At 33.7% G+C, this 18,859-nt stretch overlaps 1 protein-coding gene and 3 non-coding genes across 4 annotated transcripts in view; 2 read left to right on the top strand and 2 right to left on the bottom strand.

Moving 5' to 3' along the window:
* LOC143909106 (guanylate cyclase 32E) overlaps positions 1-3,231 on the bottom strand; it is a 31,648-nt gene extending 28,417 nt beyond the window's left edge. The window contains exons 1-3 of the mRNA XM_077427007.1: positions 3,093-3,231; positions 2,770-2,993; positions 554-676 (exon numbers count right to left, since the gene is read on the bottom strand). Of these exons, the coding sequence (XP_077283133.1) occupies positions 554-676; positions 2,770-2,993; positions 3,093-3,225 (480 nt within the window). The 5' untranslated portion in view covers positions 3,226-3,231. The remainder of the gene's footprint in view (positions 1-553; positions 677-2,769; positions 2,994-3,092) is intronic.
* A 3,746-nt stretch (positions 3,232-6,977) lies between these two features.
* On the bottom strand, positions 6,978-7,048 carry TRNAG-GCC (transfer RNA glycine (anticodon GCC)). Its single transcript has one exon. It is a non-coding gene; the product is annotated as a tRNA-Gly (tRNA).
* Positions 7,049-14,717: 7,669 nt separating this feature from the next.
* TRNAG-GCC (transfer RNA glycine (anticodon GCC)) lies at positions 14,718-14,788 on the top strand. Its single transcript has one exon. It is a non-coding gene; the product is annotated as a tRNA-Gly (tRNA).
* An 83-nt stretch (positions 14,789-14,871) lies between these two features.
* Positions 14,872-14,942, top strand: TRNAG-GCC (transfer RNA glycine (anticodon GCC)). The gene has a single exon. It is a non-coding gene; the product is annotated as a tRNA-Gly (tRNA).
* The last annotated feature ends 3,917 nt before the right edge of the window (positions 14,943-18,859 follow it).

The raw sequence follows: 18,859 nt of genomic DNA, 5'->3' as shown, positions 1-18,859 counted from the left end.
CATTACATTGAGCAAAAAAAATCATTTTTATTGGAACTGTACGTTATATTTCACTACGTTAAGAAGGGTTGGTATTCAATTTTAATCATTTATTTTATTTTATCTAAAAATCGCATAATAAGTAAATTTAAAAATAATAAGTATTTTAAGGCAATAAAAATCACAACTAATAGAAAAAAACATCCGACTATAGTTTTCAACATTCCCTTTTGTCACAGCAATACTATATTTTGAGTTAAAAAGTCAAAAATCAGTGAAAATGGCGCGTTTTTTTAAACGCTCATATCTCATAAAGAGAAGGAGGCACCTACAATCATTGTCATATTCAAATTCAGAGGGTTAAATTTAATATGAATCATTAGTTTCCTCTCAGGTTTTTTTCTTTTGTTGTTATATTTTATCTCGGTGTTATCATATGAAATTATTTTGAAAAATTGAATGAATTATTAAGCACGTTTTGGCTTAGAACATGCATGTATATTATTATATTCTTGATCTTATTAAATATGTTTTATTTAAAATTTAAGTTATATTTAGTTAGATTTAAGCTTACGTGAGTCCAATTGAAGTATTTGAGAACGGCGGCCACAGATTTGGATATTTGAGTATCTGGAGGTCTGCTTCTGGCAAACGTTGGGAATTTGTTCTTGTTCGATGTCTCGTAGTCGGTGCAGAACTGAAATAAAACACATACACGTACACATACCATATAGCGTTTCGTTCAAAATCAATTTTTACCGGAAATGTTTTGCTGAATCGAAGCGCTTTCATTCGATTGCTTTGATTCATATGATAATTTCCAGACTCAATTCAAATTCTAAGTCGGCCGGAAGGGATTTGCACCACTCGTCTGTATTTGTTTGCAACGAAAGATCAATTTCACAAATGGACTAAGCCGTCTATCCGTTTAAAATCGAATGCACTGGTTTTTATCTCCGTGCGGAGGGGGAAGAGATGTTTTTTTGCATTAATGTGCGCCCAAAGGAACACATTAAAAGTGTAACCAATCGATACTCGGACCAAATGTCGCAAAATCGAGAGAGTGAAAGAAAATTCTCGTAATTTATTGCTCGAGGCTTTCTCATAAAAATAGTTGGGGCTGACGTCATAGTTTTGAACTACATACACTGTAGCTCATAATTCATTTCAAGTGCCTAAAAAAGGCAAAAAGAAAAGCAGTAGAAATAATTGAAAATACCCTCGTCATAATATAGTCAAATGGGTATTTAAGAAAACATATCTTTTTTTTCTTAATAGGATCTCATATTTTTTGAGTGTCGCAATAGAAAAGTTTTAGATAAGGTGTTTTTCCTAGTGTAAATTAAAACGATCTATTAAAGAAAAGGCGATAAGGTAACGGATTTTCCGTTAGTCAGTTTAATTCTGGCAAAGTTTCGACTTAGTTCGACGCTCGAGTGCGTTATGCGACCGGAAGTGCTCGGAAAACCGGAACTAGATAGCTGTGAAAAGTTAGGTCGTTTGGAATCTAAGCTTGGAATCTAACTGGCGGTAACAAAAGCTCGGTAAATAAACTAGCGAGTGTGTGTGTGTGTGTGTTTGTGTAATTTTATTTAGAACGCGTGTGCTAATTAGCAATTAATTCAGACTTGGATTAGAAGACGGAATCACGAAGAGCGCTCATCTGAGACATATTCAATTTGAATATATCCGTAAGAATCGTGGAAACGACATGTTGATTAATATGCGTGTAGATTTATTGTTTTTGAATTAAATATTTGAAGTAGTGAGTCTCGAATTATTCAAAAACAAAAGAAGTCTTTTGTCTTCAGTGAAAAATAATTAATATTTTGTTTAATTTTCTTTCATTTGAATTAAACTTGTTCACGGAATTGGGTACTAAATTATAGTTTACGATAATATTTACGGGTAGCGAAAATCAAAACATTTTTCGAACTAACTCTTATCTTTACTTTTTTATGTATCGCTGTGCGTTAATTGAGAATACAAATGTAGCAATTTAAAGTCGTTTGAATTCATTTGGGGGGTGGTCGTAGGTCACCTCGCATAATTGGGAAATTTCAACCTTATAGTTTTACATCACGCAACATTCATTCTTTTAGGAAAATTTCGGAAAATATGCATTATACATACGTATGTATGTATATGTCGGCTCATTCGTATTCGCGTATGTATACGCGCGAACGCGAAATTCAATCTATTTGCAAATACGTATGGATTAGTTTACAAAAGCGGGAAAAAAGTCTTTGACGTCATGGCCCGTCAACTTTGGCGCATTATTAGCATAGAAATACACAACTTTAAGTACATGTTAAGCGCGAATTTATTGCTTTCACTCAAATATTGCACGTACGGGGTAAATGAAAAATAATGTGATAATTTCCCATTTTCATTTTCACACACGCTCGTAAAAAATATATTTATACTGTAACAAGCGTACATAAAATGCTGAACATATTGACTTTGCAATATTCTGTAGAGTTTTACATCTACATTCATTTATGAATATCATATGCATTGTTTTTCTTAATGGCTCTCCGTTGAAAGGTTCTTTGAAGAGCGTTTTTCCTTGAACCATTGCTATTTTTTTTACATCACAAAGCCCAACTTGAGCTGAAAATTAAGCAATCATAATGAAAGGCGCTTGGAATGAATTCAAAAGTAAATCCAGATTATATTGTTTAAAGCTTGAACCCACCACGCTGCGTAGTGAACATTTATTTTCGTGCACATTTAGCAACGTAGCGTCGACTGTTTGTGAAATTTATTTCATATTTTAAAAGTACTTACATAACTTATCATGGGTAGATTGAAAGCGGCCGCCATTCTTCCTTCGTGTACGCAACTTTCTTGCGGTCCTATATATGCTGAAACGTTCTGGGCCCAAAGTGCCGCAGTCTGCTGAATAGAAGCAACTTCTTCGCCATAAGTTTCAGCAACGGTGAAATTTAAATTGTGACCCAGACGGCCCAAAGGACCACCGTTCACTTCCGCTATGGCCAAAGATATGGCTCCTGAAATTATGCAGAAAACTTTTTAAAGTGAATTTCGTCTATGGATAATAAATTGCGCTTTGAACTTCGATATTTTCAATTATGTATGTATTACTTTACCTGAAATCGTAAGACCAGGCCGTTGGTATTGTATATCTCCAGGTCGTCTCACGGATCCAGTCAAGTAGCCCAATAGAAATTCCTCCGATATGACAGACGTTATGAAAGTCAACACACATAGTATCAAGTACATGCCTATCCATAGCTGAAAACGAAATTTTAATATAGGGAGTGCCAGAGTGCTGAACGGAAAAGGGCATATTTTATACGTGCAGCCATAAAACTCTCTATGGTTTTTACGTCCTCGTATAAAAAACGTAGGCACATTACTGTGAAATTACGTATGAAAGGTGACTTTTTCATCGTGAAATATATTCTTTTGTTTATTTTTCAATGAATTTTAATTGATGATTCATTGCTTTGCAGAGCGGCGATCAGTATTTGCGCTTTCATGGGAGTAAAAAAGACGCTTTTCGGGGGTGCGATTGCCATTGTGGAGATTTTATCGGCCGGAAAAAGGGCGCCGCGCTTTAAAATGGAAAATTCAAAATTAAGGGATGTTTATTCGATAAAAAAAATCGGAAAAGTTAAATGACCGTAAAGCGGCACAACTGGAGGACTCTTTTAAGGTATATTAGATTTACCATTATTGTGCGCACGACGTCGTTGCGAGAGACTTTGTTAATTAAAAAAAATGAGAGTGAGGATAAAACTTGTATTATATTTGTGACATTTCAAAGTGGAGTTTAATTTGAAATTTAATTTAGTTTCAGTCGACGTTTAATAAATAGCTTATACGCTTGTTCGCTCCGATGGTCGAAAAGTTTAGTTCATTTTTGCAAATTAAACGGAACTGTCTCTTCAGTCTGTTTATGTCAATTTATTACAGACGGAAAACAAAATAAATCAATCTCCACGATTTAAAATTTTCAAATTTTTTTGAGTAATTTTCGTATTTTTTTTTCAATATAATGGCGTCAATTAATACTGGATAAATTATATTTTGACATTTTTACGATGCATTGTTCAAAGAATCCATGTAAAATTGTCAGCTTTCTATATAAGCTTAGCGTCTCGGCTTAATTTATTATTCGACATATGAAATCTCTATAAAATTAATTAAAAATTACATTTAAAATATCTGCATATTTACATATGTACAATGTACATATATGTTGCAGTCCATGTGTACATTTCGTTCATTTAAAGATATACTAGTTTGTTCACACACAAACCAATCTGGCCAGTTGTAGTGTAAGCAAAATAACAAATTGGCAAACGAACTTGTTTTTTTTATGCACAAACTATTAGGTGTAAGTTTGAGTCTTCTAATCGTCTATATACATAAATGGGTTGCAATATTTAAATAAAATAGTGGGAACGGGAATTAAAGCAACGCTGTAATGTAGTTTACATAGGATTTATATTTTAAATACTTGACATTTTGACATCTCAAAGGTTTTGACAGCTAAAAGTTTCATACGACACCTGGTGAGTCTAGTTGAAGATAGATTTTGACTGTTAGTTCTTGAACTTAAACTAATAGTTCGTGTATGAACAAACTAGTATGTTCATGAACGAACCGAAGTGAACACTTGGTTTGAAAAATATATAAAAATAAAGTTTGCGTGTTCTTAACGTATCAATTAAAATCAATTCATACTAATTTATATCCAATGTCTAAAAAATTTCTACAACAGATTTGTATTCAAAACTACGCATTGGTAGTTGAAATAAATTTAAATTATCTTAAGCAGTATGTTCTGTGATGGTTTTATGATATGAAATCTCATCTAAAGTATAGCAATTAACAATGAAAGATACACACTCAAAACTCAGAAGACTTTGATCGATCTTTCAGTCTTGTTTATGCCGAGCCGAACCGTGCCGAAATCGGGATGCGTAATGAGGGGGGGTTCGCAAGGGGTTTTGGGCTTTTAATAAGCTGGCAACTCGGCCAATAATTCCAGCTCGGTCTATTTGTCCAGATTCGGATTATAGTGAGGGTTGGTTTTCAGCCCACGCGTTCAGCGATAGGAATCTCGTACGCCTCATCCCCCATTAGATCCTACGCATTGTGTTGTTGTCGATAAGCAACATGCTACGACATGAGAAAATTTCCTGGAATTTTATGTCGCGACGATCTCGCAATTCTAGGAGTACATTATATTGAACGCGTAAATATAATACAATATGCTACCGATTGAACATATGTACATACATATGTATGTAGGTTTTGTATATATACTAAGTAAACATTATATGAAATTCACAAGCTCTCTGTTGGTAAGTCTGTCTGCTTTTGTAGCAGGATTTTTTATAAAATCTTTTCTCATCCTATAAATACATATATCTCTATATATGTATATATGTACGTACACATTGTCAGTGTGCGTACATATATGTACATATTGTCAGTGTAAAGCGACGAAAAAAAACATATATGGTTTCGAAAAAATTAGTGGAATTCAAGTTACAGTCAAATGCAACATCTCTCAAATACTTTTGATCATTTTACAAATCGTATTGATGATTTAATTAATATTTGTACTGTATTTGTACACATATGTACATATGTACATATACAGCTGTGGACAAATGTACATATTAGGCCACTTGTAAAAAAAGCTGTTAAAAATGGTTTTGACCAAAATACTCGCATATTTGAAACATTCACTACCTACATTGCTCTTTCTCGGATTTTTTTTTATAGTTTAACCCCACTTTTTCTTCTTTGGGTTGCTTATTATTTCAAAAATGTCAATTTTACGCAAATCAGTTTTAAATTAAGTGCATTTTCTATAATTGAATAATGCGAAAAACACTGGAATCAAATATAAGGAACTGGGTCCAGATTTTTTAAATATATTTTTAAGGGTCGGGATAGAGATGTTTTTAAAAAAATCTTATTATCGCAATGTGTAGTCAAAACGAGTATAAATGATACATTGAGATTGGTTCTACAAAAACTCAATAAAAATCGGGAAGACAACACTGTTTAAAGATCTCATTTGAACGATTATGTCTTTAAAAATCCCAAACAATTGACCTTCTGACCTTCTGAGCGAATGAAATATAAAATTTTCTTCGCAAATCGTAAAAAGGCGTCTGACGGAAGCTGTATTTTATCTAAATGGAATCAACTAGCATAAGTAATTTATTTTTAAATTAGAAATTTTGTTATCTTTCTTATAGAATGTTAATGTAAATATCTATATGAAGCGCTTATTTCGTCACACTGGTGATTTTCTGAGAAATGTTCGTTCAGGCGTTATATCGACAATGCGCACGTGCAGTCTGTCAACTGATATTACACTAATTGTTAACAACTGATATAAGTCTAAAGAGCGGACCAACTTTTAACTTTTTTTTTATGCTCTTTAGATTTGTAGTTTAAACGGTGCTGACCAGGTCTGGGCAAACTGCGGCGGGCCGCATGCGGCCCGATTCGAATTTTTGTGCGGCCCGCCAAATTGTTGGTTATTAGAGAATCACTTATTTTTTATGTTGAAATCCTTTTTAATGACAGTAAGTAATGTGTATCTATAAATAGTATCTTACTTGCGGCCCGCTTTCATTTAACTTCCTAATGCGGCCGTTCATTTGAAAAGTTTACCCAGACCTGGTGTTGACTATTCATCAAATGCACCTGGTTGCTAGTATATGTATATGTATGTAGGTATAATAATTCGCTTCATTGTTAGTAATCATTATATTGCATGAGTTTGCTTTTGATCATATAATGATTCACATCGTTGTAAATATCTATCTGTAAAATAAGTTATTGATTTTCATTTTGTGTATGGTCGGCATAAAGAGCATAATAATATTTTTTATGGAATCGAATTCTTTTTGGAATAATAATTCGGTTTTCATAGGAGAATCAGACTGAAATTGATTGTAACGATGTTGTATTTCGTTTATTTTTACGAATAAAAAAGGATTTGCATCGGCCGGGAATCGAACCCGGGCCGCCCGCGTGGCAGGCGAGCATTCTACCACTGAACCACCGATGCTTATTTTCCATTGCAATAACAGTTCATTTCGAAAGTGTTCATTGCTCGTGAAATTCGTATCAAATAATTCTTATCGTCATATAACTTTTGAGTACATCTGTGTAAATATTATATGTATAATAATTCGATACGGTTAACGTTAACTACATATGTACATATGTATTCGAGTAACAGTCATCCTCGATTAGTCACAATGAAATACTTTTAACTTATAAAATCTCATTAAATCGGCCATTGTTTCGGATATTGTGTCGTGTTGGCGCGTTTCTTTGAAATGTCACTGCTTCTGAAAGTTCGTCGACTATACGTAATAGTTTTTAGACATTGTAGCAAACTTTAGAAACGATCGCAAACAAAGGCATTTGCCGTTCTTGGGGACTTGACACGCGATTTCAGTCTGTATTCCTCTTAATCTTAAACATACCATTGTTAAAAGATCGAATCTTTTTGTTTTGTACGAAAACGTTTCACTTTCATTTGGGGCAGATTTCCCCCAAATTGAGTATAACAATGAGAGATTCTCGAGAACGATAATAACTTTTCTTTTGTACGGTATACGAAATTATTAGAGGTATTAGCCCTTATCGGAATCGTAAAAGTTTTCATCTCGAGATTGATTCATATTAATATTGCCTTCAACAAATTTCGTTATGAACTTTTTTTCCGGCAGATAATTAATTTGGTTTGCATTGGAACTATAGCTCGGAATTGATTAATCTGAAGATATCGAGTGTGTGTGTGTGTGTTTGTTAAAAATAAATTAAGTCGTATCTATCGGTCGTAACGAATGGCTTACAACGGTATCATAATTAAATATGTGTTACTATTTTACATGTAGAAATAAGATATGGTAACCCATTAAAGCTAATCGTGTTTGTACGCGAAATAGAAGACGGATTAAGACTAACGTATCGCGTTCTGTACCACTTTATCAAAATAATTAGTTCGTTTGCGCAATAGCGACTCTCAAGCTCTGCAATTATATTTGGATTATTTTTTGATGAATTGAGGATGTAATGAACGTAATTGTTTTTCTTAAATACACACTTTAAGTAGGTATACATTTTGTTTCACGAAATATTTTCTCATGTTTATATAATGTGGACAATTTCTTTTTTTAAACAAATTTTTTTGTCTTTTTCTTTTAATTCCAGTATTTTAATTCTGGTAGTCAAACTAAGTCTACATAGTAACTTCTGTAATAATTGAATTTCTGATAGGCTTAATTCTATGTTTGGAAAAGATAACGATGTAGTAAGCATTGGAATTGACACAATAAGGGATTTGTTAATGATAGATTGGAATATTGTTTATTTAAAGAGTGTTCTAAATAAGGGATTGATTTAGATACTATATCTAGTAATTGGCTATCGTTATAAGGAATGTTCAAGTCTGTCTGCGATGTAATCTATTATAACACATTATAAAACGGGGGCTAATTAATTTAACTTTAATTTTGATCATAAAAATAATGTACACTCATAACTATAATAATATATCTCACGAAAAACAAATTATTCGACTGTATTTATTCAAATATATATATATATATGTATATATATATATCATCATCATCATCATCATTTACAGCCATTCGCCATCCACTGCTGGATGAAGGCCTCTCCAACACGCTTCCACTCGTCTCTGTTTTGCGCAACACTCATCCATCTCATTCCGCACATTTTCCTAATTTCGTTCACCCATCTTCCTTGCGGTCTTCCTTTTACTCTTTTGCCTTCTCTCGGGTACCATTCAAGCACTTCTTTTGTCCACCTTTCGTCCATCCTCCTAGCTACGTGACCCGCCCATTGCCATTTCAATCTCTTCACTCTATCCACTATGTCCACTACCCTTGTCATATTTCTCACCCACGTGTTCCGCTTCCTGTCTTTCCTCGTTATGCCAAGCATACAGCGTTCCATACTTCTTTGAGTGCATTGGATTTTATTTTGCATCTTGGCGTTCAGTGTCCAAGTTTCACATCCATACGTCATCACTGGCAAAACGCATTGATCAAAGATCCTTTTCTTCAGGCAGAGTGGCATCTTTGATTTAAAAACAGCATTCATCCGTCCAAATGCACTCCACCCTAATTTCATACGTCTCTTTATCTCTTCATTTTTACTACCAGACATGTCAATTATTTGACCTAAATATAAATAATTATTTACTACTTCTACTGGTTTATCATCTAAGGGGATGCTATCAGGCATGCAATAACTATTGAACATTAGTTTAGTCTTATCTACGTTAATTTTTAATCCTACTTTTCTACTTTCCCTGTCCAGCTGTGTTAGTCTGATAAGTAGGTCAGCTGAATCACGAGCTACTAAAACTATATCGTCTGCGAACCGAAGGTGACTCAAAAAGCGACCATTGATGCTTACTCCGGCTGTATCCCAATCCAATTTCCTGAAAACTCCCTCAAGCACCGCATTGAATAACTTGGGCGAGATTGTATCTCCTTGTCTTACTCCTTTTCCTATGCTAAATCTATCTGTACCTGAAAAAATTTTAACCGAAGCTGTGGCATTCTTATATATTGCAGCTAACAGTCCCACATAGGGTTCCGGCACTCCCTGTGTTTTTAGAGCGTTAAGTACTGCATTATGACTAACTGTATCGAAGGCTTTCTCATAATCGACGAAACCTAGGCACAATGGCCGTTGATATTCGTTGGCGCGCTCGATTAGTTCGCCAACTACTTGGAGGTGGTCCATTGTGCTGAAATTTGCCCTAAACCCTGCCTGCTCTATAGGTTGGTTCTCGTCGAGGATATTCTTCAGCCTTTCTGTAATAACCTTCGTGAAGAGCTTGTAGACCGCTGAAAGTAGACTAATGGGTCGGTAGTTCTTGATATCGCTTTTGTCGCCTTTTTTGTGTATTAAAATGATAGTTGCGTTATTCCATCCTTCTGGTATAACTTGGTTCTGGATGCATTTGCTGAAAAGCCTAGCTAAGATATTAATTAGGGGGGGGCCGCCACATTTTAGTAAGTCAATGGGAATATTATCTTCCCCTGGGGTTTTACCGTTCTTTGCAGTTTTTAGCGCGGCCTCTACTTCGCTAGGCAATACTGCAGGAACCCTTTGGCCGTGTGTCGATTCCAGAGCGGGGAATTGGCCGTTGTCGTTCTCGTATAGTTTTGCATAGAACGTGTAAACTCTGTCTATGATTTCTTCTCTATTCCTAATTATTACTCCGCTCTCTGATCTGATTGCGATCATTTGGTTTTTGCCTAAGAAAAGATCCTGTTTGCACTTTTTCAGGCTACGGTTATTCTTAATGGTATTTTCTATTAGCTTGCTGTTAAAATCCCTGACATCCCTGACTATTCTCTTTTTAATTTCCTTATTTACTAGATTGTATTCTTGCTTATTATTATCCCTATCTAAATTCCTTTTATGCTTAATTAGGTTTTTTGTTTCCGCTGAAATTTTGCTTAATTTAATCTGTTTCCTGAATCCACCTAATTTCTTACCTGTTGAGGTTAGAACCGAACTAATTACAGTGTTCAATTCCTCGATGTCTGCTTCTGGGTTTAATTTCCCGTATCGATTTCCAAGTTCGAGTTCGAATTCCTTTTTCCTAGACCTTAGTTGAGCGAAATCTGGAGAGTTACTGCATCCTTTTATTAATTTCCTACGTTCGCAATTTATATTAATGGCCATCTTGGCACGGACTAATCTGTGATCGCTACCTATATCTACTTTACTTAAAACACTAACGTCTTTAACGGAGTGCAGGGCATTTGTTAGGATGAAATCGATCTCGTTTCTGTCTCCTTTAGGACTCTCCCAAGTCCACTTATTGTTGGTGTTTTTCCTGAAAAATGAATTAGTGATAAAGAGCCTGTTGTGTTCTGCGAATTCTATGAGGCGATCGCCTCTGTCGTTTCTTTGGCCGGTACCAAAATTGCCTACTGCTCTTTCAGTATTTGCCTTTTGTCCTATTTTTGCGTTAAAGTCGCCCATGATTATTTTAAAGTGGTGACGGCTATTATCGTATGCGTCCTGTATTTTTTCGTAGAAGTCTTCTATTTCCTCGTCTGGGTGGCTAGATGTGGGGGCGTACACTTGGAAGATTTGACAAGTGTACCTGCTCGAGATTCTTAATACTATATAGCATATACGTTCCGATATGTCGCTTATTTCTATAATATTTCTTTCTATTCTCTTATTGATAAGAAACCCTACTCCTCCTATTCTACCATTTGGTAGCCCTCTCCAGTAGAGACAGTTACCACTTTTTAGGATTATTTGGTTTTGCTGTTTTCGTCTTACTTCACTAAGTCCTATTATATCCCATTTGATATTTTCTAATTCATTCTCTAATGCAAGCACACTTCCTTCACTCGATAACGTTCTTACATTGTACGTGGCTAAATACAGGTTTCTATTAGCTAAGCTATCATCCATCGTCACTCTTACCTTGTTGGAGGTTTGGATATTATTTTTCTCGCATTTATCCAAGATGTGTTGAGAAAAAGGCGGTACTTGAGAGAGATTTCCATTCAAGGAGTGAGTTCTTACCGCCATAGACTCTTCTCTGTGGTCAGCTTTGACAGATAGTCATCCTAGGTATCACTTGGATCACTTATGAGTTATTACATGCCATTTAACAGGGTTACTTTGTAAGTGAAAGTAGTTAGTTATGATAATAATAGATTAGCAATTGTTATACTACTTTTTTACAGATCTTTATCGTGAGACGCCTCTTTGGAGACAACGGATTTATATATGTGAGTGCGGTTTGCAATTTAATATTTTAATAATAAATTTAGTAAAGAATATAAAATAACACGAATTACTTTAATATAAATTAAATATGAAAAAGAACTATTAGACAGTTGGGAAACACCGTTTCTGTTTGCTATTATTCTATTAAGTAAAGTTCGTTAAAAATTTTTGTCTGAAAGCAATTATGTGGAAGATTTATTGCTTCTGTGGGACCGAATTTTGACTGGCGACCCTTATTTTTTTTGTATTCAGGTAGGGAGATGTATCTCGTTCGTATACGCTTTTGTAACTGACACAAAATTAACACAAAATTTTTCGCAATCACTGATATTAAAAACGCTGTTAACGGCCGATCGTCTGTTTATTTTTACACTTAAATTATACTAGGATGCAATTAGTAAAATAAGTGATTAGATGGTTAAATTTTTAGATTAAATTTCGTGCAATAGCCGGGTTTAAGCGAGTAATAGCGGGAAGAACGCAGAAGCACGTCTTCCCCGCATGACACGAAAGACCGAACCTCCATATATATATATATATATATATATATATATATATATATATATATATATATATATATATATAATATTTATTTATTTATTTAAGAATTCTTGGGAAAGGCGGCATAGCCGATGGGCCCAAGGGGTTTGTTAATCATAAAGTAACAAATATAAAAAAAAATCAAAAACAAAAAAAGAACCAAAAAATAAAAATAGCTCAAAATAGAGGAAAATATATATATGGGCTTCTAATTCCTTACACATTTATGTACACTGTGTCTGTATATATTTTATCATCAATATTATCTAATTACTATTTAGCATGGTCAATATTGTTTCGGTAATTTTCTTTCTTTCCACTACACTTAACGTCAAAAGGATTATGATCCTTTGTTAAATTTAAATTATATTTTTTATTCGCTTTCATACAGTTTATACAGTCATTATTATTTCGAATATATGTATTCTTCAGAGCCAAATTTAAAGCATACTTTTTAGCACATTGTTTGCACATGAAAACAATTATTTTCACTGGAATTTATATATTTGCACTTTAAACTTACTAAATCACACGGAATATTTTTAACTGGCAACATTATATTTCTCACGAAACGCAACCTTTGCCAACTCAAGTTTTAACAAAATTATATCATCTTTCCTCAAAAATATATCATTCAATTGCCAACTGAAAACTATTTAAACTATTAAAAGTTCATGATACTATGTCAATTTCTTCTTAATTTAGTTCTTAACTAGTTACCAAGTGAATAATATATATTTTTATGTTAAAATTATTTGTAAATAATGGTAGTGCCTAATTTTATAGTAGCCGATATAAATTTCCGTGTACTTAGTGAATACTATCAAAAATAATTTTAAATTTTATTTAAATCTAAAAAAATAAAATTAAAATCGTAATTAATTATAAATTCTTCTTCTATACTTAATTTTTTACCGTTCTTTTAAAGATACATTTGTAGTGTGTATAAAATTAGCACATTGTATTTACATACATATATAATATAATAGTTCATTCATAGTCATTCTTCCTTTTGAGTAGGAAAAATATTATATATATATTAGATGTCGTCGATACTATGTAGTAAGATTCGAACCACAGGTGTTTGAGTAGGAGGATCCCGAGCCGCAGTTGAACTGTCTCAGCCAGAGTTGTGCAACAAGTGGAGTTAGAATGATTAATGCTGCGAGTGTCGGTAGACGAGGTGTCTCCACCGGGCCTCCGAAAACCGGTCGACCGGTGGGTGACTCACGACCGGATAATCAACTCAATCAGACGTGGATTACCCCATCGCATGAGGATTTTTCTCGGAGCTATATATTTTCATGCGAAAAATTCCTTACAAATTTTCCAAGAGATCAGTGAAATTTTTCACTAGTGTTAAACACCGGCGCGTGTGTGATATAGAGCCAATTTACTTGACGTTGATACTTTTCCTTTGCCAATTTTTATTTATATTCTTCGCGTCGAGTGGTCTTGGCGCGCTTCCGCCATTATCGTCCACACTTCCGGCTCGAAAAAACAAAAAAAAAACCTAAAGCTTATTTATACGACCAGATAACGCAGTGATGTGTTTATCGCATGCGAATTAGTTTTTGACACGGCAAGTATTGAAACGGTTTCAAATTTAGAATATTAACATAAATTAAGTAACATAAATTTTTACACGTGTACCTTTTGATTTAATACGATCATAATTGCTAAAATTAGAGGCTTAAAAATATGTTGAAATTTTGTATCTGCCGCATGCTATATATGTATATGTATGTACATAACTGCATATAACTCTTGCTAAAATTGTTCTTGCGTTTAGGTGGGCCGCACGCTTAAATATGTTTACACATAATATGTATATCGATACTTTCCGGAAATTAGGATTTGATCGTAGGAATTTCGGAATTGGGTGTGCTAGATTGTTGGGTGTTAGTATAATAATAATAATAAATTGCCTCTATAAAAATCGTATATTATACATAATCAGTTTTATCATTTAATATTGATGAATGGATTATATTTACGGGAACATATTAGGTATTTATAGTAGCACAATACTTTTTATATGTAGTATGTAATGTATGTAGTGCCATGAACGCATTTGACTCTTTTTGACTATATACAGGAAAGTGTGAAGGTTTGGATCGAAAAAAGTTGCTGTCACCAGATTGTCAATTGTCAATTTCTCAAAAGGAATATCACCTTAGGAAGAAACAATTATTTTTAAGATTACATTCGATTATTAACTTGGCTTTAAATTAAATATATGTACATATGTATTATATAATACATATATGTATGTGTACTATTAGTAAGAAATCTGAACTTATTTTTAAAATGAGTAGATGAAATGTGATAAAATTTTAACGGTAATTGGAACACTACTGAAATAATTTGCTATTGCCTACCGAAAATAAGCATCGGTGGTTCAGTGGTAGAATGCTCGCCTGCCACGCGGGCGGCCCGGGTTCGATTCCCGGCCGATGCAATCTCAATTTTTGTTCTTATTTCTTCATGTAAATCTTGAAAAAACATTGCAATTCAAAATTGTTGCTATTAATAGGAAATCAAGCATCGGTGGTTCAGTGGTAGAATGCTCGCCTGCCACGCGGGCGGCCCGGGTTCGATTCCCGGCCGATGCAAATCAGTTTTTTTATTCAGAAATTAAAGAAAAAAAATTCTGAAATTGTTGAATTGAAAATTTATGCTTTTTTATTATTTGTTGAATTATCATGAAAAGCTTAGTTTGAGTTATTTTTGTTCATTAGTGCTATTATATCTATGTATTTGCAGAAAAATTATGTTTTGGTTAATGTATACTTCATCTGATACATTTTTTACAAGATTTTATTAACTTCACTTGTTTGTTGAGATAAGAAAGAAAGTAGCTGAGGAAGTAGGAGCACCTTGTAGATTAAGGAAAATTATGTCAAAAGATACTAAAATCATTATATATAATGCAATTATCCGACTCCATTTTTATGTATCTATAGATATTGTGGATCTGTTTTATACTTGATGAATTTGTCAATGAAAGATAGGTTACAAAATAGAACAGAATAGAGCCATGTAGAGGAGTATCTTAGATGTAAATAGCTGTATTAGTATAAGATCCATGTAAAAGGACTTGAATTGGGTGAACGTTAGTGATATTCTGAAAATATGTATGTATGTTAGTTTTTATTTATAATTTAGATAAGAAAATGGTACCTAGATATTTCAATAGATATTTGACAAGAGGATTAGATTTACATATAGCAATATGCAATAAATTAACCGTACATAATTTAAAATTAAATAATAGTAGGAAAGACATATTTTATGGAAGTATTGTTACTTATAATAAGCTGGCAGATGAAATTAGAAATATAAGTAATGTTGATAAAATTCTGGTAGCTGTAAGGCAACACCTCTGTATGAATGTGTAAATACATAATTATTTTTATTTTTTGTACGCGTGTGCGTGTATGTGCATATGTGTATGTATGTATATGCATGCATGTGTATATTAATATATTATTATTTGTAGGATTGAATATACATAATTGGCTATTAAGTTATATCTTACATAAATTAATAAATAATAAATTTGTGAGTTGATTTTGGAGTACTTCCACTCTTCCGATCGCTTTGATATTTTACCAACATACGGGGGTTTGTAAGCAAATAGCTCGAATATGACGCTAGAAGAATTAAATCATCTGTTACATCGACGTGATGACAGCTGGATATTCAGACACCCATTCTGACCACCCCCATGGAACTTTACATTTTACGTAGCTGAACAGTGATAACAGTTACTTTTTTCACGTTACATCATATAAACTTTATATTACTGTAGCAATGTATGTACTATATACATAGGTATGTATTGAGAAATAATAATACTGAGACATAAAAATATATTACATATGAATATATGGATATGGATTTTATCAGTTGCATACAACTGTGAGGTATTCAATATTCAAATGCAAGTATCCGTATATAAAGTGTGCAGTTCGCCTTATGAGGATACACCGAAACGTCTCAGAGTTGATTTGAATTTTTACCGTCACCTATTCGAAGGTAAATCCGCCAAAATAGACGGTGAACGTCACCGTTACGAGACGCCCAGTCGGTGATTCCGGTCAAAGACCCGCCTCACTCATTTCAAATCGAAAAAAGGAAAATGAAAAAAAAAAAGCTATTCGTGTACTTTTTTTCAACATACTCTGTACGCGGTGAAAATTACGCGTCTTAAACATACCTGATTTGGGATGGGATCTTCTGCGAAATAATATCGCGTTTGCTTTTCCTTTATGTCAAGATGGCGTCCTTCGAGATAATCCCACGAGTGTAACACTTTTTTGCCGAGATAAGCACTTACTACATTTCCTTACTAGGCAACATGTCCCGATGCGTACAAAATCGATATTTACTCTGGACCAGACCACAACCACTACAATTTGCGCTCGTATATCATAAAGAGACTTTTATATCTTGTGTAAATTTCAGGGGTGAACTACCTCATGTCTATCTGCCAAATTTGAAGCAATTTACTTTGAAAATGAGCTAAATTTGAATAAAAAATTGCCTGCGGTACATTTAAATTATTATAATGCCTAAAATGTTTTCTACCTGCATTTTTATTATATTGTAATGATGAATATTAAAATTTTTCTGTAAAACCAAAAAATTATCATAAAGATTTTCATTTTATTTTATAAAATAGGTGTACCATCTCTGATATCTACGTATTTGGAAGGGAGATGAAAGTGGAGAATGGCGATATTTTCCCGGATTTAATATACAAGCATTCTCGTTCACGCATCTGAGCTAAGGAATATTTTAATATGATAAAGAAATATCGGAAATAATTTCTACTTTGTTATTTGATGAAAATAGTCGTTCGTTTGGTCTTTAAATGTATGTAAAAGTGACCTCAGTATTAAATTAATTACATTACTAAACAAGATTCAAAAACGGGTGCCGCATTTGATCGTATCTTGTACGTTTCTACTATTGGATTCGATTTAATTATACATGGACAGAAATAAACTGGATCGAAAATCGGCCATATAAAAATAAGTGTTACTTATGTCGACCGAAAGATAAGTCCATAAATCTGTCCAGATATTCGCAAGTTTGTATTCCGAGACAAGTATCTTTCGGGCAGGATGGAGGGGGAAAGCATGCCGTTCTAGAGGATTTGTAGGCTTTTATTTATTCTGTCGCCGTGAAGAGACGCGAAACGATCGGAAATCCGATACGTGGGACGGTTGACTTCGATTTTCAATAAACTTTCATAGCACCAGGCTGCATAGAAAACAGTTGAGGCTTGTTAACCTTGAAATTTGCCCAGCTTTTACAGGCAGTTTGTCGAACGATAAGTATCTTGCGAAATAGGGGATTCGTCTTTGGTGTAATATGCAAAGTAGAGTACAAGTGAGTGAGTGCCTGGGTTGGTGTTATCGTCATTAAAAGCATTTTTTCGGGGTACAAAATCAGTTGTTTGAAATTTGTAGTTTAATTTGCATGCACGAAATTTAATATTTAGATGTACATAATTCGTATTGAAAAATTTTGTTGCGTGAGCGTTAAAACCGTAAAAAGTTGTTTGACAGACGTTTTGGGACGACTCCAGAATTACTCAACATTAAAAAAAATTCCAAAATTGTCCAAAGCATATAATACTTGAAACAGAATTACCAATCTGAATCATTAGTATTGTAGATGGGTTTCCGAGATCGCAGTGAAAGAATCAACGAGTAGTGGTAGAGGTAGTTTATTGATCTTGATCCGTTGGCCTGTCAGCTCCAAATGAAGCACGGAAGAAAACCACTGAATATTTATACAAAGCGTGAGAGGTCATTGGTCAATGGATATCGAGACCTTATTGGCTTTTGTAATATCTTGTTCATACGTCGAGGACTTTTTGGCACGAACGCGCGATGAGGGATTAGTGATCGTAAACCTGTGGTAACCAATTGAGCACCAATTATCTAATTTCTATCTCCATCTAAGCTATCGATGAACTATTTTTTTTATATTAATAATCATGTACATGTATAGTAGGCTAGTAGGAAGCCGGAATGTATTGATTGCTTAAACTGAAAAGTTTTTTAAACTTTCCAATATCGGCTTAACAATTTGCAAGATCTGGTTTCAGTTAAACTTTCATAAATTATATTCTACTTAATTTTAGGAAAAAAAGTATAAATCCTTATCCACGAATTCTTCCTTGACAAGCATTTCATTTTGTCTTTCATCTTTGATAGATATTTCCTTTATAATGCACTTCATTATGATATGATATTCAAATAAAGTATACAATTAAAAAAAAAAAGCTACACGATTTAATACAAGGAGCGTGTAGATTATTAAAGAAGCATCATTATACGTGTGCAGATTATAATGCAAAAATTGTTCGGGTTTGTTCGATGACCAATATTGATGCAATGGTTCATGATTTTCCTGATTTTTATTAAAACTAGAATTTTTAATTTGATTTGATTGTTATGATTCAGGGATATCATGTCTTGCCAATTTTTTTTTTAAATTCTTCTCAACTATCAAT

Source organism: Arctopsyche grandis, chromosome 3 (genome assembly GCF_051622035.1).
Source record: "Arctopsyche grandis isolate Sample6627 chromosome 3, ASM5162203v2, whole genome shotgun sequence".
NCBI lineage: Eukaryota > Metazoa > Arthropoda > Insecta > Trichoptera > Hydropsychidae > Arctopsyche > Arctopsyche grandis.
This window is presented reverse-complemented; position numbering and strand designations above follow the sequence as displayed.